Source organism: Maylandia zebra, linkage group LG23, assembly GCF_041146795.1.
Source record: "Maylandia zebra isolate NMK-2024a linkage group LG23, Mzebra_GT3a, whole genome shotgun sequence".
NCBI classification, from domain to species: Eukaryota; Metazoa; Chordata; class Actinopteri; order Cichliformes; family Cichlidae; genus Maylandia; species Maylandia zebra.
In genome coordinates this window covers 18,673,173-18,700,659 of record NC_135188.1, presented here as the reverse complement: position 1 = coordinate 18,700,659, position 27,487 = coordinate 18,673,173, and the positions used below count along the sequence as shown (strand labels likewise).

General features: G+C 38.8%; 1 protein-coding gene across 1 annotated transcript; it reads left to right on the top strand.

The window, feature by feature from the left end:
* The first annotated feature begins 1,225 nt into the window (after nucleotides 1-1,225).
* ftcd (formimidoyltransferase cyclodeaminase) lies at nucleotides 1,226-15,271 on the top strand. The gene is made up of 14 exons (XM_004573198.5): nucleotides 1,226-1,383; nucleotides 2,916-3,099; nucleotides 3,174-3,302; nucleotides 5,077-5,165; nucleotides 5,371-5,550; nucleotides 5,852-5,989; nucleotides 7,888-8,019; nucleotides 8,104-8,165; nucleotides 13,689-13,815; nucleotides 13,894-14,055; nucleotides 14,210-14,253; nucleotides 14,495-14,633; nucleotides 14,870-14,965; nucleotides 15,049-15,271. Exons 1-14 carry the CDS (start codon nucleotides 1,330-1,332, stop codon nucleotides 15,130-15,132), a joined length of 1,620 nt encoding a protein of 539 aa, XP_004573255.2. The 5' UTR covers nucleotides 1,226-1,329; the 3' UTR covers nucleotides 15,133-15,271.
* The last annotated feature ends 12,216 nt before the right edge of the window (nucleotides 15,272-27,487 follow it).

Genomic DNA, 27,487 nt, shown 5'->3' with positions numbered 1-27,487 from the left:
AGGTTAGTTTCTTCATCATAATTATGCAAATTCTCATGACCATTGATCAACAACTAGTGATCAAAGATCATTGATCAAAGACCACTGATCAAAGACGACTGATCAATGGCCATGAGTACCATTTACAGAGAGCTGGGGAATGGCTGCAATCACAGCATTGTAAGATAGTGAAAGATGTACCCATAGGCCCCCGCCTGGATTCCTCGCCTTTTCACGTAAATGGCCTCCTTGACTCCGCACTCAAACCAGCGTTCCTCCCTGTCCAGGATGTGTACATCCTCATCATTGAAAGAGTGTGCACTGGCCTGTACGTGTAAATAGACCGCAGAGTCTTGGTTTGATGAGGTAGCTCTTCTGTGTTGTGCCATCTGCTTTGGCAGAGGTTGTTTGGTTTCTCCAATAGATAAATCCTGGCAATCCTCTTGGCACTTAACAGCGTACACTATCTTACTCTGTTTGTGTCGGGGGACCCGATTCTTGGAGTGGGCTAATTTTTGGTGCAGCGTGTTTTGGGGTTTAAAAGCCACAGAGATGCAGTGTTTATAAAAAAATGTGTCTCAACTCTTCCAATACTACAGACACGTACGTGATCACTACGGGTTTTCGGCTAGGTGGCAAATTGGTCACATGCTGCCAAAGCCACCCTTGTCATTTTACAGCACTTGTACCTAGACTGACCTGGTTTAACCTAATGTTGATACCTACTTTCTTATGGCCTCTTTGTCTGACTGATGATGTTAGGGTAGGGTAAAGCCATAAATCCAGGTAACTGGAAGTTATTCTGAGTATGTTGAATTTGTTTCACAGCACAGAGCCCAGATGTTTATGGCTGTCCTTATATGTCTCACACTGTACTGAAATTGGCAAAAATTCAGCTACAGGACGCTAGCGAGACAGATCTCGGTGAACATAGAGCTAAAGGATAAAATTATTAGAATGAAAAGTCTATGTTTTATTTTAGTTTTCACAAATTCAGCATCAGTAATGTCTTGAAGTATGCTGATTGGTTGGTCAAGGATTTAGGAATAGAAGGAAACATGCTTTTTCTGCCCTTCTGGACTGGACTATCTCAAGAGCGCAGCCTGTGATCAGAAACTGAGACAGAGTTCTCTTATGTAGAAAAAATCTGCTGGCATTTGAAAGAGTGTCTGTGTGCAGAGGTGGTAATCATTGTCAGGTGACCTACATACTGATCTGCTGCACACAGTTAATGATTGAACCGCTGCTCAGTGTCTGTCTGAGGGGTTCAGAGGTTTTTGGAGGGGGGTATGTGAGGTTGGACTTGGGTGAAACTGAACTCTTTGGGTTTTCATTCAGTTAGCAGGCACCATGGCTCGGCTGGTGGAGTGTGTCCCCAACTTCTCCGAGGGCCGAAACAAAGAGGTGAGAGGAGGACTTTTCTGCCTAATTAACATTTAAACAGTTTAAAGTAAATAAGTAAAGGTGTGTGAGTATTATCAGCAAAATGTGATTCAAGTATAAATGTGCTCATTGTGAATTGAAATGCTGTTTGACTTTAGTTTTAAAGTTACAACTGCAAGTGTTTGTATTTGCTGCTTTGATCTGTGTGTTTGATTTAATAGTTTATATATCTTTGACATTGAGATGATTTTAAAAAATCTGAAAAAACTTTAGGCTCTTTTGGCAGTTTGAGATCATGAGAGAGAGAGAATCGGATGATTCCCTGTGAACAGCACTTGGTGACAGTGGGGAGGAAGAACTTCATCTTACAGGAAGTAGCCTCCCTCAGAGGAACAGCCATCTGAGGAGAAAGGAAAAGAGAAAAGAAGAGCATAGCAAGATCCTAGACTTCATTCTTCATTTGCCTTTGAATTTAAAATAAAAATATTGACAGATTTCTGGATCTTTACTGAACAGGAAGTGCATAAAATGCTAGAATATAACTTAAACTGTCAAAAACTGCGGTTCAGTAAAAAGTGACCAAGATATGGTTTAGAGTAATGAGATATGTCATTAAACATTAAACAGCTAATCTTTTTATCTTTAAACAAACAAAATATCTTTAAACTGCTCTGAAAACAGTTTAAATGTCTCAACATGAAATCTGCAGGAGACTGATGTGTTTAACGTGTGAGTGAGGTGCTCTTGAGTTCAGATTATCTGTTGAAACATTCGTTAAACAGACATTAAAGATTCCCTCCAGAGTAAAGCTGTGTACTGACCTTTGCCCTCTGTTCCCACAAGAGGAAAACAGTTCCACGGAAGTGGGAACATTAAATAATCAGCTGATTTTCTGTTTAACCACAGAAGCTGCTTGTTTTTTGACAAACTACACTGTTCTCATATTCCAGCAGCACTGGTTTGTAAAAAATCAGCTGCCAATCAAACCAGAGTACAGTCCAAATTGGACACTCACTGAAAGCATCTGATGCTTTATGATACCAAAAATACAAAACAGGTGAAGCTGAAACCCAACTTTATGAAAGAGAAAGGACGTATGTCGTTTTCAAACTGCAGCAACTGGTGTCCTCATAACAATGTAAATAAATAAATAAATAAATAAATAGAGCCGATGCAGTACATTGAGAAACATGTTCCTAATTTAAGACTTTGATACTTGTTGCTAACACAAATTCTCAATTTTTTGATGTTATCTTTGTTCTATTTCCAGTTTAATGCGGGTTTTAAATCATTTCAAATTGTTTCCATTTTATTTCAATGACAGCTGAGTGTAAATTTCTACAGTTATAGAATCAATTCTGCATAAAATTCTGGTCATTCACTTCATTGTGATGCTCATTAGAGCCATTATTACAGTCTAAACTCTGGCCACCGCAGTATCCTTACTCGCAATCCAAAGTGTTCTTGCTCTTTATCAACACAATATTTCCTTTGAGCTTGACTAACTAAAGCAGGTGAGCCACATTATTACAACTTCTCTATGAACTGTTTAGGTGATCGATGCCATCTCAGCAGCCATCTCCAGCACACCCGGCTGCAGCCTGCTGGACGTCGACCCTGGAGCCTCCACTAACCGCACCGTCTACACCTTTGTGGGCTCTCCTGAGGCAGTGGTGGAGGGGGCGCTGAACGCCGCCCGCCAGGCCTTCAGCCTTATTGACATGAGAAAACATTCAGGTGTGTCTGAGCCCAGCAGCTCATCTCAGGGAGCTGCTTCCTAACATCAAGGCATTAACATGTTTCCTGTCCAGGTGAACATCCTCGGACCGGGGCCATGGACGTTTGTCCCTTCATCCCCGTCCAGAACGTCAGCATGGACAACTGCGTGCAGTGTGCCAACGTGTTTGGACAGAAACTGGCAGAGATGCTGCATGTGCCCGGTGAGGCTCATTAAAAAAAAACAGCTTCAGCTTTACTGCAGTCAAACATGCAAGAAAACAAGAATGAGAAACAGAATAAAATTATAAAACTAAATGCCAATGTAAAATTAAAAAAAAATAGTCAATTTTTATTGTTTATTAGGAAAACTAAAAAAAAACAAAAAACAGCGATACCTGGATAAGACAGACGAGACATAAAGCACAAAAAGCAAGTAACACAGACAGACTTATGACAACCTGCAATGTTTCACAGTTGTGAGGTTTTTGTTGTTAAGCCTTTTTCTCCACCCAGTGGTTTTCTAATGATGGCAACAATGTCTCCTTGTTTTGTGGAAGGTGCTGATCAGTGCCCAGAATTTTTGTGTGAGTTAGGTAAATGACAGAGGTGCTACTTAATTCAGAATTTCATATTGTAAGTAAATAAGTCTGGAATTTAATAAGTCTTTTGTAGCTGAGGAAATCAGACTGAAGTGGAAGGTTTTGGTTTGTTATTCAGGACTATAAGAGCTGTACGGAGACCGATTGCACAGATGCTAGTGTTGTATCAGTGGTGAGAGACCAAGTACATGAAAAAAAAATCACCTGTCGCATTCAAATGAAGCCAAAGAGTCAGAAGTTGATTTATTTATTGTTTCTTAACTGAGTCAAAAGTCTTATCTTATCTTGACTTCTGAGATGAAAATAAAACACTTTATGTTAGAGCCCAATAATAACATAATCCTGGGCCAATAATGTGGCAATAAAAGAGTGGGAACTACGTATTACTATTTAATTTTAATGTACATACAAGATAATAAACAAAGTAATTTTTAGTTGACCACTATTGGCCGAAATGTATAGCATAGAATAATGATGCCTGTGAGGGTAAAGCTGTTAGTAACAGTACAGTAATATTTTTCTAAGAATAAGAGAAGCTGTGAGCAATAAAATAGTAATTTCTGTGCAGAATTATGGGAATACATTTATAATAACAGTGATGTGGTAGTAATGGCATGATAATAAGATAATAATGCACGTTGGTGTTTTCATATATTAGGATAATATTACAATATTTATATGTGAAATGAATTTTCCATATACCTTAAAAAGGGTCCTTTGTTTGAATGTAATAATATTCAAATATTTTATATTTGATGCTGTGGTGTACTTGTGTGGTAGTTTTTATATAATAACTATAAATCAGTGCAACTAAATATAAGACTACCATTTCTACTATGCTGCATGCAAAAGCTAAAAGCCAATGAAACAAGCTATTACTAGTTATTATATTGTAATTGCATAGTGGTATATGGTATTATGGAACTATTGTCCCTTTATGCCACACTCCACACTATTACCATGTTCTTACTGAGTTGTCAATAAATTGCTGCCAAAGTCAGAGAGCAACTTTGTCACTACAAATGCAAACATTTGGACGTCAGCTCCAGTGCATGCTGAGCCCAGAACAAAACTCCAGAAGTGCAAATGAGTGGGTGGCACTGTATTCCTGGTCATTCTTTTAAGAGCTGTTAAAACAGACTGGTCAATTTTGAATGAGAACACTAAAGTAAGGGGGATGGGGGAGCACAGAACTGGAAGGTTAATGAGGTAAAATGATTTGGGGGGTTTTTCCTGACTGCTCTGATTTTTAAAAACCACAAAATGTTTTTACATTAGAACCAAAAGGGAGGCTTCACCCTCTCAGCAATAAACCCGAGATTCAAGTCTCAGCTTACTATACACTGTTTTTGGTTTAAATTCAAATTAAGAAGTAAATAAGTTTCTTTTTCCACAGTGTATCTTTATGGAGAAGCAGCTCGAACAGAGACCAGGAGAAGCCTCCCATCTGTGCGAACAGGAGAGTACGAAGCTTTGCCTGAAAAGGTGAGGACTCATCAAATCATTATCTCCTTTCTTCTTCGCTCATTTAGTGTTGTGTGGTTCTAACTTCTGAGAATGATTTCTAAAAAAAAAAAAAGGTTTCTTTGTAACAGCAGGGTCAGTGATTGATTTTTATTTTTAACTTGAAATATGGTTAACCACAAGAAAATTGTCTCTATTTCCAATTACAATGTTTTTCTCCCTCCAGTTGAAACGTGATGAATGGGCCCCTGACTTTGGCCCCGCCGACTTTGTACCATCTTGGGGCGCAACAGTAACTGGTGCTCGTAAGTTCCTCATTGCCTATAATGTGAACCTGATCAGCACTAAAGAACAGGCTCATCGCATAGCACTGGACATCCGGGAGCAGGGTCGAGGGAAGGACCAGGTGCGTCCTGGGAATCTGGGTTATTTATTTAGCTTTTCATGCTGTGGGTGTTGCTCGCTGTCATGACATGATTAAAATGTCCTTTTAGGATTTCTTTCTTCCTGTTTTGTTGATGAATTTTTCAGATTTTTCTTTTTTAAATCAATTTTTTTCTAATATTTTCCACTTTTTGGAGAATTTGTTGAAATTTCCGATTATTTTTGAATTTCTTATGTTTGTTTGAAAGGTTTACTTAATTAAATAGGACTTGATATAAAACTAAGTATTAAAATCTTTTCTTCTTCTTCTCTGTGTTCATAAGCCTGGGCAGCTGAAGAAGGTGCAGGGGATTGGTTGGTACCTGGATGAGGCTAACCTTGCTCAGGTTTCCACCAACATTCTGGACTATGAGGTGACGCCCCTCCATGCTGTGTATGAGGAGATCTGCAGAGATGCGGAGGTTAGAGCTGTGTACTTTGTGTCGTTTCTGGGATGCTTAGAACTCAAATTACACTGCTGGAAATAGTTTATTTTGATGCACATGCTGGTTTTTTTGCAAATTAGCATTATAATACTCATTTTCATTTTTCCTGTAGTATATAAAAATTGATGTATCTCAAAAATAAAATTATGAAGACACTCAAAATAAATTTCCTGTTGTTGGAAACTTTTTTGTACAACTTTTTTTTATTTACAGTTTTGAGGGATAAACCTCTTAAAACCACTTAAGCCCCACGCCCCCGGTACCGGGGGCAAAAAGGAGGACATCTCGTTTAATCAGTTATAACACAGGATGAGAAATATAAGTCCAGACATGTGTGGTATCCACAGAAACCTCAGAATCTCAGCTAAAATGTCATATAAACCATTTCTACAACCACCAAACACATTGAAAACAAGCCATGATTAAACAAGCAGTTACGTAAATGCACAGAAGACCGCTAAACAAACAAAACTGAACCGGAAATTCTCCAGACTTCATGTAACCGGCTAAAGATAGGCTGGATAGCTTCCAGAGCTATCACTGACTCCACACACCAAGTTTCACCACGATCAGACCAAAATTCACTGAATGAGCCGCAAAAGAAGACCACTAAAACACAGAGTGGTGCAAATGCGCTAAGACAGAGATTGGCTTACCATCCCGATTTCCTCCGTTATTTTCGCTGGTAGCCGGTAGCCACGTGATTACCAGTAGTTACCATGCCTACCTAGCCGCATCAGAGCCGTTTTCTGTCAACAACCTCCATTTTAGACCCACCTACAGACACGTGACTGGACAGACGCCACATGCAGCAAATTTGGGCCCACGTCTGATTGGTTGAAGTGACGTGAACGTGGCATCGTTACTTTGATTCTATTGTCTAAAACAATTAAAAAGAGGTGTCAATCATGCAAATTGACCAAAAGAAACCAAAGTTACAGCCCCTCGGAGTTTAAAGGGCCAGAGACCATTTAAACGCTTCATGCGCACTGCAGAAAAGGGCCATTACCATGTAAATGTGTGGTTAATTCTTCAAAAATATATTTTAAAAAAGAGCATTTTTAGGCCTGATAATAAAATTTATTAATTTCTGCTCTTTAATACCTAAAAAAATTCAACTGGCATGGTGTCCAATTATGTGCCAAATTTGGTCATTTTTGTACTACGTCTGGATATTGATGTATTGACAGGGCAGTAATTTTTCACTGTTTCACTTTAGAAACATAAATCTTTGCACAGATGATGTTTATATGTTGGTTACTGAAATCCTGGAACCAAATGTGATCTGAGGCATATTTTTAAAAGGGTTATATGCTAAAAATTTAAAAAAAAAAAAATTAGGCGAGGATAAAATATACTTACTTTTCCTGTGTTCCAGTCTCAGGAACTTTGACACAGTAATATCTGCTTCAATATTTACACCTCTGGTGAGTGTTAGCTTTATTTTGATACCGAGATTGTAAGGACAGAGTTTGTAATTGGAGAGAAATAATCAATTAAATTTGGGCATTACATTTTCGAGCAGGAAGTTCAGAAACCCCCCTTGGTGCTTAAGAGGTTAAATTTCTCTAACTATAAATATATGTAAAAAAAAAACTAAAAACGATTTTAATTTCTTTTGTGGTTTATTGCACTTTTTTGCAATTTTTGTGGTTACTATGGACTTAATGCATACATATTATTAAAATTTGAGCTATAACTGTTGTATTAACGTATAGCAACTTGAAATGCTCCCAAAAAGGGAACTACAGCATGTAAAAATATAAATATAAGCTCTGGCAGACTATGGTAGGTCTTAAAGGGTTAAGTAAAGACCAACAAATCCTTAGACTGTTACTGACTTAATTTTTTCTTTTATTGAAATTGTCTTTTAGGACCTAAACTTGCCTGTGGTCGGCTCTCAGATTGTCGGCCTGATCCCTCTGAAGGCTCTGCTGGACTCTGCTGACTTTTACATCCAGAGAGAACGACTCTTCATTATCAAAGAGGAGCACAAAGTCCGACTGGTCAGCAGATGACTCTTTTTTTTGTTTTTTTTTAAGATATTTTAATAAATTATAGGCTCTGATTGTTTGTTTGTTTGTTGTCAGGTGATCAGTAAACTTGGCCTCGACTCCCTCGGTCTGTTTAATCCAAAGGAGAGAATCATAGAGTGAGTATTTACAAACTGTGATGTAGTCAGCTGATTCATTATATACTTTATATCCCGAAAAATATATAAGAACATCAAAGAACATTCAGCCCTTATAATGACAGGATTACATTTTATCTGTGAGTAATAAATAAACAGAAAGCAGAAGGACATTATAAATCCTTTTAAAGTCTCTAGAACATTTGTGGAGTGGATTGAGAAAACTGCCAAACCCACCTAATAATCATTGAGGGTTAGTAGGTTGTCTCTGGTACCAGATTTTACATCATGTTTCTGAACTTCTGAACCCTAGCACACCAGTCGGATGCTTCTTTTCCACTGAGATGATGCCAGCATCTGTTGTATTTTGGTGTCTTTTAAGGACCATATTTCAACAAATGTGAGAACCATTTCTTATACAGTGTTAAGGTGGGACATGTCTTAAAAAGAATCATGGCAGACAGAATCTGTTGGTTGAATCAGTTATTTTTTTTTATAGTAGTCCCTCCAGTAGTTACTGATATCAGTGGTTCCATATCAATCATATTTGTATCAGTGATATCTGATATCTTGTATCAATGTCAGTTTGTTCTGCAATGACAATATCAAAAACCGTACGTTTCTCACTAGCAGTGCCGTCACTAGAAAAGAGGTCAAACATGTTATGATTTTCATGAAGGTCCTGTTGGGGGATTTAGAGTTTCTCTATTCAGGTGCTCAGAAATTCCACTTTGTAGATGGAGCAGTTCATCTGTCTTCATCTGAGGCAAAAAAAAAATAAAAAAAATTGAAACATGCCAATGAGAGCCCGATCCGTATGGTCCATAGTCCCAGATCTGTGAGGCTGTGGTTCACCTAATTTGAGGCCAAGCGTCCAAAACAGTAGTTTGCTTGGCGCTTTTCAGCGCTGTTAATTCAATCTTGAAGGCCTGCTTACAAAAAATGAAAAAAAAGAGAGCTGATTATTAGCTCATCAAAACACAACACATAACCACCTGACAGGTTTTCTCTAAGTGCACTGTTACAATTTTAAAGGGCCCAATTCTAGACATGTCCATGTTTACTAAAACTCCCTCTAATAAAATAAGAAAACAACCCAAATCTAACTGACAGAATCCACCCATCACTCAAACAACAACCCCAAGGATCTTAAACACACAAAAATTTTGCTTATTAATCTATCAATATGTTATGGAGATTAAAACTTCAGGGCCACAAAAGTTTTGCCCTACTCTTGGTTTAATTAATACTTACATAGTCTGAAATCAGACTTAAAATCACTCCCTCTGTTCATTCTTCCCCACATCATATCTCAGTGGTTGGCCTCAGATTCCACAGCGTCCTGAGAGTCCGAGGTCAACTGACATAATTTCACCTGCTAAATACACACAAAAAATCTTGTTAAAAGCCACACAGTTATGTTCCCCTTTTAGCACTTTAACATACATAGATTTAGCATAAGATGTAAACCCGTTATAACAATGTGTCATCACTAAATTATAAATTTCTTGTCCAAATCTGCCCTTCTGAACAGACCTGACCACCTTAATTTATTATCCTGTTACTTTGCTATTATATCTTTCACCAAGTAATCCTCCTCAGTCTCTGCTATGTTTCCTTCATTGAAAGCCTCAGACACACAGCCACACAGGAAGCTTCTTTCTCACCACTCATTTCAGCTAATTTGCATACTGAGTCATATCTCAAGAAGTTACCATGACAAGAGAAAGGCATATTTAAATCTTACCACATTATTAAATTATTTTATTCCTTCCTAGAAAAATCACTTGTTTTGCTCAATCGACACAAGAGCATTTCCAATTCACTATTTTAAAACTACTTCAAGCTCTTAATCACTTTTTCATTTTCACCAACGTCACTCTCTTGTCATGGAGCTTTTCTGAGTTATTCCTCAACTTCAGAGTTTAAGTGTGTTAAATTCACACTATTTTAACACTAATAAACAGACTCACATGCTCAACATGCTGTCTAATCTTCATGAGCTCTCTCGTAGTTGTAAGGTTAATGCAGTTTCTGTTTGTGTGTGTGATTTTGTATGTTTCTTTTTGCAGTGTTTTCCCACTTAAGCAGTCAGTTTTCTCTTCCCCAAGTTTACTAACCCAAATTTTGATGTCCCACCTTAAATAACAGCATTCCTTGTCTTCAGCCAATTCAACCAGAAACTCGGCCTGAACGTTTCCAGTGATGTTTACCTATAAGTTTCTTCCGACCGCTGCATGTGGAAAATTGATCCAGGTCTGCTTTACACCTAAAAATAACAAAACTGAGACATTTTCATTATTATCATGAGTGCTTAAATGACCCACTTCTCTCTCTCCGGCCAGAAATACCAATTTATTTCATGTATTCACCTTGATAAATGTAAGCGTGTTCTTCCTTGCGTTCATGTTATGTGGTCATGTTAATGGAGTGTAAGCTGCTTCTTCATTGCATATGTATTTTATAATCAGGTTTAACTCATGCCTCTTTGCACTGAGCTGTGGATTCAAACTATCTCAATTCTGCTTCTCCCCAAAAGTAATTTCACATGTAACCCTTTGTATATGTGTGTTTTGTATAACCTCATTGTTGTGATATGGTGAACGTCAGAGATGGGCAGTAACGCGTTACTTGTAACGCATTACTGTAATCTGATTACTTTTTTCAAGTAACGAGTAAAGTAAGGGATTACTATTGCAAAAACGGTAATTAGATTACCGTTACTTTCCCGTAGGAACGCTGTGTTACTGCGTTACTAAAACCGTGATTTCGTGCGAGAATGTCTCACGACAGTGACGTAAGCGAGTGCGCCGTTAGTGACAACAGCTGTGTGCAGATCAACAATGGATCACATATCGATTGTGGGAGAGAGTATGAGCGTGCAGCGTTTAAAGCGTGGAAGTACTGACCTTACTTTGAGTTTGATTCCATAAAAAGTGACAAAAACATTAGTGTCCATCGTGCGTGGGAAGAAAACTTCTTTTTACAACGAAAAAACTTCCTTAACTTCCAAGCAAGCACCGAGTGCGCAACGATGTAATGGGAAACTCACAGAGAAACTCGCGGATTCTTCAACTGACCGCGGCACACCTGCACCAGGGTAAACCTCCGCCTACCGCAGTCCTGCTTTACAGGTGAAAATAGAGCAACAGGACCGCTGAGTCTTTGACTTTATTTATGTTCTGCTGTGTTTTACTTGCATCTATTTGAAAGAGTGAGTGTAAAAACAAAAAATATTTTATTTTATGTGCTGGAATGTGTAGAAAATAGGTTTAAATGTTAAACTAATTTATTCAACTCAGAGAATGTTGCATATAATTAAATTTTTGCTTGATGCATAAAGTTAAAAGATTAAAACTGATAAAACAAGTTAAAAAAAAGAGACTTTTCCATTTGATTACATTTTGTATGATGGATTATGCAGAAAAAGTAGAATTGGACTGAAAGATCTATCGCTTTATTACCTCTTCAGGTTGTAAATCGTGTTTTTAAAAAGTAACTAAGTAACTAAGTAATTAGAAAATAAGTAATCAGTAAAGTAACAGGATTACTTTTGGGGGGAAGTAATCAGTAATTAGTTACTGATTACTTTTTTCAAGTAACTTGACCAACACTGCTGCTAAGTCTTGATCTAAAGACAATGTGCCCTTATTTCACGCACACACACACTTAAATATACTAAGCTCTTTCATTTGCCAGCATTCACACCAAATCTTCAGCGTGCCCAGCAAAGCTCTTTCAGACATCAGGACAATTAACAATTTTCCACACATATCACCATTCTTTCAGCTCAGTTTTGTAGCATCATTCACGCAATACTTTCATCAGCATTTTACACACTTCCCTGAACTTCGTCGTCTCACACACACTTTTTTCTCAAAACAATGTTCACCTTTAATCATTCATTCCAAATGACAATTTTACACTTCACTTATACATTCACACATTTATATATAACAAAAGACTCCCAGTAACTGCCAAGATAAATTATTTCCATTACCATATTCACATCTTCACTTCATCTTCCTCTAGTACTAGTCATCCTACCATTTCGACTAATTTAAAAGCATCTAAGCCCAGGTTCACCCACCTTGCTGGTCAATTGTAGCCGTTATCTGTCCGGGACAGCGGCCCGATTACTAAGTCCTATCTTAATCTATAAGAGCTTCACGCAGCTCGACAAGAAGCTCCACCTCATGAACGCCCAGCGTCGTGCTGGCGCCTGAAGCTTTATGTAAAGCTTACATGTGAGCCACGTTTAAAATGGTCACGCCCGGGGGCCCCGCCCCTGTCGGTCAAATGGTGCAAGAAAAGTGGTGCTTGACCACTAGCTATTAACGAGCGTCCCCAGTGCTCGCAGTTGCCAGCTGAATTAACCCTCTCGCCCAAGGACAATGTTCCGCGTCCGGAACAGAGTGGAGGCATAACCCTCAGAACATTTTGCACCCCTAGGAAGTCCAAATTCCCTTCCTAAGTACTTTAAATAATTCTGGAAGCATCACTGTGGACTATAACCGCCAGTTTATTATCTGATGCCCGGGTCCCACCCTATAATCAATGTGGGAATAAAATTCCCTGACCAAATGTCCTAATCTAATCTCTTTTCTTGGCTGACTTAACACACACATAACACACCAACTTCAAACATACATCACAACAACTTTCAACTTCACCCTAAAATTAATCACAATAAATTTTATCAAATATCCCCAAACTTTACCTGTATTTATTTCTAATTACCCAAAGGTATCATGGACATGTCACCTGAGATCTACTTAATAGATTTTATAATTTAGTTTAATTTCCACTACTGAGCCACTTTAATGGTAATAATCATCAATTCAGTGGACAACTAATTTAGAATTCATCCAATGTGCACAATTTTCAACAGGCTTGCGCTTACCTATACTCTTTTGTATAGGTATGAGGTGGTCTGTTGTCCACCTCATATCAGATCGTACCTTAAGGTCCAAATTAGTCCCCTCAGCCGCAAAAGAATCCGGGTCACTGGCACCAAGTATTAAATTCCGGTTCTTTTGGATTCTTTAGGGCCAAGAAAGACATGGCTCAAAAGTGGTCCTTTTACTTTAAAAATTATCTTTATTTTACATATCCAGGATAATGAGACCTGAACACAAAACACACAACCCCAGGTCTGAAGCACAAACGGCAGCCTAGGTATTTATATACTTGCTCTCTACGTCACACCACACTTTAAGTTTCGATCAAACAGCCTAGTTGGTTTCACTTTCTACTGCAATTACAATGCTTCTGCAAAAGCATGCAGTTTCGTGTCAGCACTTTTGGCACAGAGTGTACTCAGAGTTAGGCCTTTCTTATATAAAGCAATATAATTAGCATATAAACATTTAAGATTATAAATTTAAACCTTAACAACATCCAGCATCAATCCTGTGACAAACCCAGAATATTTTAAAATAAAACAAAAGCTATATATAACATTATTTGTCAGTATTATATAGTAGATGATAAATGATCATGATATCTTGTTAAAAGTAGGTGTGGTGTGTATCACCTGTGCAGGTACATGGTGAAGTCACAGGAGGATGGACAGCTGGTGTCTTTGTCTCTGCGGCAGTTTGTTCAGAGCGTTGGTGCTCGGACAGCAGCTCCCGGAGGAGGATCAGTTTCTGCAGCAGTTGGTGCAATGGTACGAGCTTTTAGGTTCATAACAAAATGATACAATTTTACTTTTAGTTACTTATTTTATTTCGTATCCCTCTTGTAGGGGGCCGCACTGGGTGCCATGGTTGGTCAGATGACGTATGGGAAGAGGCAGTTTGAGAATCTGGACAGTGTGATGAGGAGGCTGATTCCTCCATTTTATCAGGCCATGAATGAATTGCTGGACATGGTGGATGCCGACTCCTCCGCCTTCAACAGCTACATGGTGAGGAGGAAGGTCCAACAGCTGCAGAGCCTCAGAAACATCTGCAGGCACCCGGAACCATTTCCACTCTTTACTTCTTTCACTGTAACCAGAGTGTGATTATGTTTTGTCTTCATGTCAGATTTGAGTTGATCATATTCGTCTCATGTTGTAGGCAGCACTGAAAATGCCAAAGAAAACTGCAGAGGAAATGAAAAGGTGAATACTCAAGACTTTAAGACCACCAATTACTGCTAATGACTGAATGCCGTCAGGTTACATTTTTTAAACGTCTTTAAAATGTCCTTGTAACTTTCAGAACCACGTTTCCACCTGTGATCATTTTTTTAAATAATCAAATATTCACTTTGTTCTTTTTACAGCTGAAAAGGTCAAAACTAATTTCATTTCTGTCAGCTGCAGAAACACTTCCTGTTTATTTGTTTGTTGTTCTCATCAGGAGAGAAGCTGCGATGCAGGAAGGACTGAAGCAAGCTGTTGCTGTCCCATTGGCTCTTGCTGAGAGGATCAGCATCCTTTGGCCATCTCTTAAAGAAATGGTTGTCTACGGAAATTTTAGCTGCAAGTCTGATGCTCAGGTGTGAAAAAACACTCATTTCTACTTGTTCTGCTCAGATTCTCTGAAGGTTATAAAGTGCACCTTCAGCATCATGGTGATATAAACTGAGAGGAACTTTGTCTTTTATTAGTGGTGTGTTAAAACATGAATGCATATTAAATCTTTTAGTCTTTACTCCCACTTTTCTGTCAAACATCGCCTGCAACAGCAAAGCTGTAAATAAGCCCACCTGTCATGTTTTATTTCTGGTCTCAGGTAGCAGCTAAAGCTTTAGAAACAGCTGTTTTTGGAGCATACTACAATGTCACGATCAACCTCAAAGACATCACAGATGAAGCCTTCAGAGCAGCAGTAAGTGTGTCCATGAGGTTCTTCAATGTTGCTGTTGATATGCTCTGCTTGTGAATAACTCGTTTTTTTTGTTTCTGCTGCAGACCCAGAAGAGAGCGTCAGAACTGCTGCATGAAGCCAAAGACAGCAGTGCTGCCATCCTCCATGCTGCAGAGAAAAGAAACTGAATAGACTGAAGAAATAAATAAAGCTGCACAAGGAAGATAATCTGACATTAATGTGACTTTAAACACTGAAGAGCTGGATACAATGAATGTATTACAAGGGAAAATCTTCAGAATAAAGAGGTTACTTGAAATGGTAAAAGTTTTTAATTTTTGGTCATTTCTTTCCGTTCATATTCACAGAGCAGAATCACAATAACATTTTATTGTAAGATGATTTTCTGTCGGGACAGATTATGTTGCAGTGGACGAACATGGTACTAGAAATACTGGTAAAAATTTTATCGTATGCGATGGCAGACCGTGGAGATGTGGGGAAAGAGGACCCAAACGCCGGCAGGGCTCTAGACTAACTTTTTGCCATGGGCGTACCGGTACGCCTAACTTTTTAAAGTTAGGCGTACTGGCACAAAAGTTAGGCGCACACAAATTTTATAATAATTTATATAATATAATGTGTTTTTCTGGATACACTGTGCTTTTTCAGCATTCAAAGATTGATGACACCGTGTCAGAGCACTGGCTATGAATTTCAGAAGGATCAGGCCTTAACAGAAAAGTTAGCAATAGTTCTTTTCCTATTACAGCTACATCCACTTCTGTCGTGCCTAGGCTGCTCACTAGGGCTGGGTATCATCACTGATTTCTATAATCCATTCGATTCCGGTTTTCAAAGTCCCAATTCGATTCAACTTAGCCTCAGACAGTCAGAAATATTATAATTCTGATCATTTATCAGTACTGACTTCATCAGAATTGTGAACATCACAGCAGATGCCTTTGTGTGAAAGTAACTGAGAATAAAACACAGAAGAACATGAAGGAGATTTTCCTGGTCTGGCTTTTTATAGCAGATAACCTTAAAAATATTCTACAATGTTCTGCATATAAAGTTTAAATTTCTTCAGTATTGAACAACAGAAAAAATAGGCTTTCTTGTCCGAGGTCATTTAAGTGAAAAAAAGAAAAAGAAAAGAAAAAGCCAGCAGCCGACAGCGCTGTAAACAACGGTAGACTGGTGGGTAATAAGCGAATGAATAATACAGAAAACAGAGATTGGAGACTGTTCTTGAAGTACAGAGAGAGATAGAGAGAGAGCTAGCTGTGCATGGAGTAATAGTCATGGAAGCAAAACGGCAAAATTCATGACGACATTGATCAAATGTGAAGCGCAGTTTGCTGCTTCTTTTGCTGCTGGCTCGGTGAATTTTGGTTGGAGAGAGACAAAACCTGCAGCTCAGAATCAGCGCGGACCGGACGCATCAGAACCGCTAAGCTCCGATAGCGTGTCCGTCTACGGGCCGTCGGGTTAGAAAGCCGAGAAAGACAAAGTTGATTCTGATGCGTTGGTCCGTTCTGTGTTTACGTCTTTGTGTGGAATCCGTGTACCTGCTCTCATTTACTGTTTGGTTGTTGTTGAAATGGTTTTGTGAGCTTTAATCTGAGAATCTGACGTTTCTGGCAAAACACAGTTATATTTAAAAGTCGATTCAGGATTTAATGAATTGATATCGCTTTATTCAAGCTACTCACCTCCCACTTCCACCTGCACTTTCAACTGGACCACGGCCAATCAGAGAGGTCCCGCCCCTTACTATCTCTTATTGGTTTAGTCCACGATAGGGGCATAATGTGTGTCTGTTGTTGACCACAGGGAAGGCTGCAGATTTTTTTTTTTTTTTTTTTTTTTGCTACCCGAACAGTTGGTCGCACAGGTGCAACCAAATATTTTTTTTTAGTCGCACCACTGAAAAATTTGGTCGTATTTGCGACCAAATTGGTCGCACTCTAGAGCCCTGGCCGGACTCTTTAATGAAGACAGTGCATTTATTTACAGTGAAGTAAATAATCAAACAACAATAAATCCCTGTGCGCCCCCGACTCCCATGCCGTGTAAACACATGAAAAATGTGTAAAAAGCTTAACACACTTGATGTGTTAAAACAAATTCTGCCCAGTAACATGACATACCAGTGGCGGGAAGGGGGCGCTATCGTTTTGCGCCACTGAGACAAAGGAGACAAAGATGGAGGTTACGTTGCCTAGTATGTTGTCAGACCTTACAGTAAGTATGATTTACCAGTTTATCTTAATGTACTGAAAATATGTCGGGTTTCTGGAAGAATGTGAAACGCTGAATTTATATAAAATATATGAGTTAAATAGGAGCTTTGAGTTTAAGCACTGTTAATTACTGCTTAACTATACCTAGCTAACCTTAACGTAACAGTCTTGCTAACACATCCTACCCTTAATTTTAGTATTAGTTCTTGGCTTTAGTGCCATATTTCATTAGTGTTAATGTGTTTTTGGTAGTATTTTTATGTATTACTTTATTCATGTATTTATGCATTTACTTTATTTATGTATTACAGTATTCAGAAATTGCTCTTAGTACTAGTGTTGTAGTTGAGCTAGCAGCTCCGACAAGCATTCTGGTGTCTATGAGCAACACCAGACTCAGTACCTAACCGTAGCAGTGTTGTGTAAAATGACAATATTGTCGTTAACTCTGAATATAGCTAATGCAGTTATCACCGCGTTATCATCCATTTGTTTACTAGCACAGAATAGGAACAAAGACTGAGCAACTTTAGTTTGATGTCGCCCCTCTGTCTTCTGTTATCACACTTAATAGACTACATTTAGTAGTGCTGTGATAAATATTTGTTATAATTACTTATCACTGGTTAACATGAAATATACCTCATACAAAAATAATGATTTTTAAGCAGTTAAAGCAGTTTTTGCATCTAGCATGCTTAACTAAATTATGTGTGCATTCTTTTTTAAGGCTTGTTTCTGGAAACATGATCTGATATTGTTTCTTTTTTATGCAGAACTTCTGAGGAAGTAATAGTCAGTGTTATTTAAAAAACAACAGTAACTTGACCATGCAAATTATCTTACTTATTTAGCCATGTGTTTATTTTTTTTTCAGCACACATATGACAACTTAGAATCTGTCAAAGTCCTTGTAACCACTTTTATAGATGAGAAAGAGATTTGTAAAAAAAATTCTTAATATCAGCAGTGCCAAAGACATCATAGGTCAAAGCCAAGCTCAGCACATGGGCTGTGTGCTGAGCTAGATAGGCTGCTAAAGTATAACACTGATTTCATGGAATATATTGATATTGACAGTAAGGTAGACGTTAAGGACTTTGATAGATAGTCCTACCGATTAATTGCTCCCTCCATAATTCCTCTTCTACACCACTGCAATCTGGAAATATAAAATATTTAGGTATTAATGTTTCTCCCAAGCTTGCAGATCTAACTAAATTAAACCATATCCCACTTTTAAAGAAGGTAGAAGATGATCTGGCTAGGTGGAAATGTCTACCCATATCACTCATGGGAAGGGTTGCCGCTATAAAAATGATGGTCTTACCAAAAATAAATTATTTATTCTCAATGATCCCAACTAAACCGCCACAAGATTGGTTCAGATCTCTAGATTCATGTATGTCCAAATTCCTTTGGAAAAATAAACCTCCACGTATAAGCTTAAAAACACTACAAAAGACCAAGGATAGAGGAGGATTAGAACTACCTAACTTTCAGCACTACTTCTTAGCCAACAGGCTTCAGTTTATCTCAGGATGGCTAAAACATACCCTCTTAGATGAACCTTGGCTAGATGTAGAACAAGCACTTTGCAATAATCTAGAGATCTCAGACCTGCCATTTATCAGCTCAAACATCCAACGACATGAATGCTTTAAAAGCATCAACATCAGCTCTTCTCTGACAGCATGGTGGGAGTTTCTAAAATTGACGGCGTCTTCATTAATCCCATGCAAACGTACACCTATCTGGAACAACCCTGACATATTACAAAACAATAATATGATAAACTTTTCAGATTGGAGTGGTAAAGGAATCAAATATTTAGAACATATACTAGAAGGAACAGAATTTATTTCATTTGACGGACTAGTTACACAATATGGGATCAACAAGAAAAGATTTTTAGAATATCAACAAATTAAATCCATAGTAAAAAAAGAAATTTAAACCGGGTCAAGTTGAACTACAAACACCACCAAGTGTGGTTCAATTTCTTACTCTTAAAACCCCCAAATTACTATCCAAAATATACAGAATGCTTTCTAAAACAGATGAATCAATATCACTTCCTATTGCAAAATGGGAAGCGGATTTATCAGTTAACTTAGACCTAAACTTCTGGACTCAGATTTGCTTAAAAACCTTTCATCTAATTAGAAATCCCAGTCTTCAATTAATTCAGTACAAAATATTACATAGAGTGCACTATACAGGTCATCGGATGTTCAAGATGGGCTTTACGTCTACCAACAACTGCTCACACTGCCAAACCAAGTCACCGGACAATTATATCCATGCTCTTTGGTTCTGTCCACCAGTTCAGAAGTTTTGGCGCGAGATATGTGAAGACTTATCGAAGTGTCTGAAATGTAACATTCGAACTTCCCCCTTAGTGTGTTTGCTGGGCAGCTTAGATAATGTCACTTCAGAAAAGAATATAGCCCATATGGTTTTCACTGCCCTATGCATAGCCAAGAAAACAGTCCTCATGAACTGGAAAAATAAAAATAATCTTAATTCTAACCAATATAGAAATTATCTATTAGATTACATTAGTCTTGATACAGCCTCTGCCACCACATCAGATCAATTGCTCTGGGCTCCTTTGATCAGCTCCATCACCTAGTGGGGGTGGGGGGGGGGTCATAGTTTGGTCCCGCCTTCAATGTTGTGATTGGTGTGGGGGTAGGGACAGGCTTAGGGCGTCGGGGGGTTCCCCGGAGGCATCTTCTTTGGGGGGCTCAACCCGGGGTAGCGGTCATGTCTGGTTAGGGGCTCTGTTGGCTCTCAGGTGACTGTTTCCTTGTGGCTGCGTGCAGCGGGGCTAGGGGAGGGTCTGTGCTGACGGACGTGGGTTACTGACCTGGTAGCCTGGCTGCCCCTGGGTGGGTCCGGGATGGGCGTGAGGTTCTGGGGGCGCTCCGTCTCTGGGCTGGGGCCCTGGCCGGGCCTCGGGGGCTTGGGTCCTGGTTGGTGTGTTGCCGGGGTTGTGGGCGGGTGGGTGCATGGGGGCCCAGCCCTGGCGCAGGGTGCCGCCGGTGCATCGAGCCAAATGGGGGGCTCTTCAACTGGTGGGGGAACTACATTATACATTATATATATTTAACAAAATGTATTTTTGAGAAGGAAATTATCCATTTGGCCAATTGTGTTTTTGTAGGTGTGAGTCTGTGTTAAGAGTTTAGAAAAAGTATCTGAAGTATGGGTAGGCGCTTGTTAGCGATTGAAAAAAACTGTAATCGGAAGAACTGTAGATTTTGACCAGTTAATTGAATAATCTGATATTCTTGCAAAAGAGTTTATCAATTCAATCACCCCAGAGATATTGGTTTGTGAATTTTGGAGAAAGAGTAACACATCATCCGCATAAAGGCTGATTTTATGTTCCACGTTCTTGCATTTTATGCCCTTAATTACTGAATTCTGTCTAATTGCTGCTGCTAGTGGTTCAATAAAAATTGCAAAAACTGAAGCGGAGAGTGGGCATCCCTGCCTGGTGCCCCTCAAGAGACAGAAGCTGGAGGATGTCTGGTCATTTGTTCTGACACAAGCTGTTGGGGAATTATATAATATTTTTAACCAGTTTATGAAAGAAGATCCAAAACCAAATTTGTGTAAAGTTGCAAATAGAAATTTCCAGTTAACTCTGTCAAATGCTTTTTCTGTGTCTAAAGAGAATATTGTAGTTTCTAGGTTTTTACTGTATGAGTAGTCTATCAAATTAAGTAATCTACGTGTATTTGTTGATGAGTGCTTACCTTTTATGAAACCAGTTTGGTCAGGATGAATTAAGAAGGGGGTTATTTTCTCCAGTCTCTTTGAGAGAGCTTTGCAGATTATTTTAAGGTCTACATTTATAAGGGATATTGGACGATAGCTTGAGGGATATACAGGGTCTTTGCCTGGTTTTAGCAGGAGATTAATCTTTGCAGAATTCATATTTGATGGAAGTCTGCCCTTTTCTTTGATTTCCAACAACGTTCTGTAGAAAACTGGTGCTAGAATCGTCCAGAATTCTTTGTAGAATTCTGCAGGAAAGCCGTCTGAACCTGGAGCCTTATTATTGGGCATACTTATCAGGGCTTCCTGGAGTTAACATGGTGTCAGTGGTGAATCCAGTGCCATTGCTTGAGTGTCTAATAAGTTTGGAAGAGTTATGTTGTCCAAAAACTGATCAATTTATTTTTTAGATGGGTTTATTTGTGGTGAATACAACGTTTTATAGAAATCCCTGAAAATGTTGTTTATTTGTATCGGTTCATATATTGTGTTCCCAGATGAATCTTGAACAGCACATATAGTTGTTTTTTCTTTATTTATTTTTAGCTGGTTTGCTAGAAATTGACCGGATTTATTACCATGTTCATAATTTTGTAAGCGTAGTCTTTGTACTAAGAATTTTGTTTTTTTATCAATTATCTCATTTAATTCTAGTTTTGTTTTGCGTATTTTGTTCAATGTTTCCTGATCTTGGTGGGACGCGTAGGCTTCTTCTAGTGATTTGATGTTTTTTTCTAATTCCTGAATATTTTTGTTTTCTTTTTCTTTTTATGTGATGAGAAAGAAATTATTTTACCTCTCATCACAGCTTTCCCTGCTTCTCATAGAACAGAAGCTGATGTTTCAGGAGTGTCATTATAGTGTAAATGTGAAGTCCGCTCTTTTTTAAAATATTTAATAAAGTCTTCATCTTTAAGTAGTGATATATTAAATCTCCAGTTTTTACTTGGCGTAGTATTATTCTTGTGCATTAGTGTTAAAGATACAGGAGCATGATCGCTGACAGCTATAGGGTGAATCTCAGTGTCTGAAATGTCGCTCAACAGTGAGCTGCTGACCAAAAAATAATCCAGACGAGAGTAAGAGTGATGGACATGTGAGAAAAAAGTATATTCCTTACTGGTAGGGTGAAGGGAGCGCCATTCATCGCAAAGACCAAAGTCGCTCATATACTGTTTGATTATATTTGTGGACTGCCAATTACGCTGAGTTCCCGCTGTATTGAGCCTATCCATGTCTTCATTTAGTCCAAGGTTGAGGTCGCTTCCAAGAACAAGTGTGCCATCTAAGTGTTCAGAGAGTGCACTGAAAAAAACGTGAAAGAATGAGGGATCATCAACATTTGGACCATATACACTTGCAATACATAGCTTTTTATCAAGTATAAGTAGTTTAATGATTAAGAATCTGCCCTCTGGATCTATAACTGTATCGAGTACTGTGAAATTAATATTTTTATGTATTAAAATTGCTACTCCCCTTTGTCTAGAATTATAACAAGCTGAGAACACATTAGGAAACTCAGGTGTTTTAAGTTCATTCGAACCTCTAAGAGGTCTGTGGGTCTCTTGTAAAAGGACAACATCTGCCTGTAGTTTTTTGAGTTGGTTAAATATTTTTAACCTCTTTTCTCTGGAGCCAGCTCCATTTATATTCCATGTAATGAACCTCAGTGTACCCATAGATGTTTGTGTATAACTAGGGATGTATGCTGTGTGCATCGCTTAGACAGGTGGTGAGAATACATCACTTGTTTATAAATAAAGAGAAGGAGAGAGAGAAAAAATGTGTAGCGAGATGCTCCCTGAGTCTGACTATGTGTGTGCATATTTATTAATATGAGTAGGCTTGGCTTAAGTGTGTGTATCCTAAACGACTGTGTGCGCTGTCTGACTGATGTAAATGTGCTGCCGTTGAGCGCGTATGTGTCGAAATAAAGGATGTTGTTTGTGGATGAGTGTCGAAGCAGGTGATCGAGGCAGTGAAAGAAATAAAGAAAGAAACCAAGGACAGGGGTGAGCAGCATAAAAACAAGAGGGGGAAAAGAGAGGGAAAAGAAACGAGAAGAAAAAAAACAAACAAAACGTAAACATTCCAATTAAATCACTGACGGAGAGTGACGGTGTTAATTCTGCTATGAAATCACACTTTAAGATGTGATTTGATACCGGTAAGTTAAACAGATGTTAATGCAAGTTAGTGTGAGTGGATAGGGAAAGGGTGTAGCTGATTCTTATCTGGTGTGAGGTTAATACAGCCACGGAGTGATGTTGGGGTCGCGGTGGAGCTGTCCGTCCACGTACAGCCGGTCCACAGTGATGACAGCGCGGGAGCCCTTCTGGATGAAGCCGCGTCAGATTGGGAAGAGGACCCTGCTTCGTTCCAAGATCTCTTTGGGGAACTGGTCGTTCACGCTGAAGTCCATTCCTTTTAATTCCCTGCCGCGGCTTTTCACCTGTTGCTTTTGTTTGAAGTGGCCAAATTTGGCCACGATAGGACGTGGTCTCCCGGTCGCAGCCCGCATGGGGCCGAGGCGATGCACCCGATCGAAGACGATGTTCTTCATCGTGTTCTCCGGCAGCTTCAGGTGGTTTTGATGAAGCTTTTTACCGTGGTCTCCGCGTCCTCTCCAGCGGCTTCTGGAATACCAGAAAATACCTGATTATCACGCATGCTACGAGCTTGTAGATCAATAACTGTTTCTTTTATTTTTTTATTTTCTCTATTGAGCTGGGTAACATTTTCTGTGAGACATTTCACCGACTCCCTTAGCGTGGCATTTTCAACAGCAAGCATTTCCACCTGCTGCTGGCTGAACTCCAGGGATTCTCGCAAGCATTTAAATTCCCGGTGAAGAATCTCCACCAAGGACAGCCTTGCGTCGAAACTGGACAATCGCTTGTCGATTGACTCCAGTATGTCAGCAATATCTTTGCCGGCTGGCGATGTTGTGCCGGGGGAATCTGCCGGGCGTTGTCTTTTCGACGACGGCGTCTCAGGTTTGGCTGGGGAAGCTGCACACTGGGCCTTCTTCATCACGAGATCCTGAAAGCACTGATCAATATAATCTTGGAGAGTCTCTAAACTCTCCCCATTGTTCTCCAGGGTGTTGGAGATTATTTAGACAAATATTGTTAGTTATAAGACAATTGATAAGTGTATTTGGTAATACTGAAGCTTAAATGAATTTGTTCAAATCTAAACTACCATTTGCTTTAATTTTCCACCAAAATCTCCGGCGTCTGACGTCAGTTACAACATGAGTCGCTTACCTTGTCCGTCACTCCTTACCTTGTCCGTCACTCCTTACCTTGTCCGTCAAAGCATGGTGACTTTGATAGATTCCATATCTTCCTGTCAGCCAGAGGGCCACCAATGAAAACCTTTCTTGGGGAGATTAGACAAAATCAGGTATACTTTGCATTTCTCCAGTTTTCTAAGTCATAACATGTGTTTTAACAGTTATTAACTATTAGTCAGGATCAGATTTGTTCACCAAGTAGCAACTATAAGATAAAATCAATTTAATTATTATTCAGAATTTCTTTTAGTCATTGTGTTATAATCACGGTAATTAAGAAACCACCTTCTTCTGCTGCAGCTTTTTGAGTAAACTCACACTTCTATGCTCTGTGGAAATTTGCTGTCATGACTTTGAAGATTACTGCAGAGAGATACAATGTCTGGTGTTGCCTTTACACAGTCTACCATTACCACAGAAGAACAAAGTCAACCCCTAAAGTCACTACTCAAGAGGAAAGCCCCACAGATTCTTAAGGAGTATGAGACTACAGGTACCCTGTCAGTGCCATCAAGGAAGCTTCTTGTGAAGACTTGCATTGGGGATTTGGTGGAGAGGTGTGGAGAGTAAGTATAGCACCTTACTGCACTTTGTTAAATTTTTGCAGTGAATGTTTCCCTTTAAAAATGTTGAAGTGCACAGAAGTAAAAAAGGTTACTTCTGTTTACCAGTTACCAGGGTGGTATCGACGATACTGATCCGATATGGATACAAACACGTTTTTTTTTTTTACTGTATCTTTTATTGTATCTCAAATTATAGCTTCATAATGATTACAATACATCAGATTACTTGTTCTTATCACTTAATAATTCCCTATCCATTATGCTAGCAGTGTCCAAGCATTCTTTCTTTGGTTTTCTTTTCTTTTCATACATAAGCTAGGAGCTGTGTATTTTACCTTGAAGAATTTGCCACCAGAGTGGAAATCCTCACTTGCAAATATTCACCTGTGTCTTTTGTTCAACTCAATTGACAGGGAGGAATATAGATTTGACAAGATTTTGCAACCACTTCTTGATGACTTGAGATTTCTTGAAAATTCTGGTCTAAATGTGGATTTAAAAAGTCATAGCCATCAACTATATGGTACAGTTTGTGTGTTAACAGCAGAGATGGGCAGTAACGTGTTACTTGTATTCAGACAGGAGTCCTCTTTCACACCAGTTTTGCTTGGTTCATTTAAGTAACGCGTTACTTGTTACTTGTTATCAAGTATAACGCGTTATACTTGTTACTAAAGACAGTTATCAGGAATATAGGTTTCAAACTCTGGTCCGCAGGCCAAATTTGGCCCGCAGCCTAACTACATTTGGCCCGCGAAGCCATACCAAATTAATATCAGAGCTGGCCTACTGGTATTATACAGCTAATATATATACTGTACATCCTAAGGTTTTAAAAACTGAGCTTAAATAAATGATTAGCGGTAATAAAAGCCGAGGGAGGTCAACAGTGATCACTGACTGTTTTAGGAGCTTTTTGAGATTAAATAGAAGAAAATACAAAACATTAAACATGTTAACAACACAAAAGCCATATTAAACGCAGACTACTTTAGGCCCGGAAGTAGGATTCATCACGTCATCACTTAACGACTGGATAGTTAGTTTGTTGTGTAGTTATTGTTTTGTATTGTGTGTCAGTCATACTGCTGAATTTCATATTTTCTCCAAAAAAAGCCGTCAAAGGCAGATTCCAGTGTAAACGCTGTTCCCACATGGAAAACTGGACTGATGCACCTCCTGCTGTCAGACCTGCAGGGTTTAGGCCTTTGGTGTTCTCCTCTGTCTTATACTGAACACAAACTACATTTTTTGGACTGGCACAAATAATTTGTGTGCCTTCTTATTTGATGCAGCACACCTGATTGTTCTGTAAATAGATTTAAATGGTTGTGCTGAAAATAATGATACCAAACAAGGCAAGAAAAACATATTTTAAAGGTGAAATATAGAGGTAAAATCAAAAGTAGTCAAAAACGACCAATTATACCCTGGACCCCAGAGAGTTAAATCTTCGTCTGAACCACATCTGTAGTAAATAATGACTTTTTACAGTCCGATATAACTGCAGGGAACACACAGGCTAACAGAAAATAGTGAGCACACTCTGGCTCGTTGGTCCAGCTGTGAATCCGTTACCGTGAACTATGGGCACATTTGTGCTGGAACTAAGCCGCACACAGCTGACGTTAAACATTACAGGCTGCCTCACTTACCTTCACACGGAGACGATCAGCATTAGTCACAAACAATAAGGTCAGAAAGAAAAACGTTAGGAATGAAGGCAACATCCAGAGAGGCGTTTGAGGACACATTCACAATCAGGAGAATAAGAACCGGATCAGTTTGCAGAATCATTAGAAAAAACAAAAGAAACAAATGTGATGTCATCACATGGTGATAGTAAACAGCAAATAATGTTTATAACCAGAAATACACAGAATTACTGAAAAAGAACAAAGTGCATGTGTATGTATGTACACGGCACATGAAGGATGTGTCATCCCAGCCAAATTGCAAAACTCTTAGCTGTATCTCTAATAAATCCTCTGTAACTTTGCTGCACTTCAGCAGCATCAGGTAATGTTCATATGTTGATTAGTTCAGTTCAGTTTTTGATCTATTGCAGAATATTTTTAGGGTTGTCTGCTATAAAAAGTCAGGCCAGGAAAATCTCCTTCATGTTTTTCTGTGTTTTATCCTCAGTTACTTTGACACAAAGGCATCTGCTGTGTTTACACCTCTGATAAAGCCTCACAAGTGTGAGCTTTGTTTTTATATGTAGATATAAAAATATGGATATGTACTGATGAATGGTCATAGTTATAATATTTCTGACTGTCTGAGTTGACATTGAATTGAACTGAATTGAATCAGTTATAGAAATCAAGATCAATACCCAGCTCTACTCACCACACCAAACACCACACCAAACCTCAGAGACTAAAGTACCCACATTAAATAGACGATGAGCTGCATTTATGTGCATCTCGGAAATTCCCAGATCTCTTGTCAAACAGCTGGAAGGTTTTCAAAAGTTGTTTCATTCACGCTTTATTACCTATGATGTTATTTAAATGTTTCTGTGTTCTAAATATACCTGAATGAGATACTGTAAACCTAATAGAGCTTATATAAGTGTCTATGCAGTGCTGTGAGATGTAAAAAAATAGAAACTGAAAGTAAAATTAAAATATAA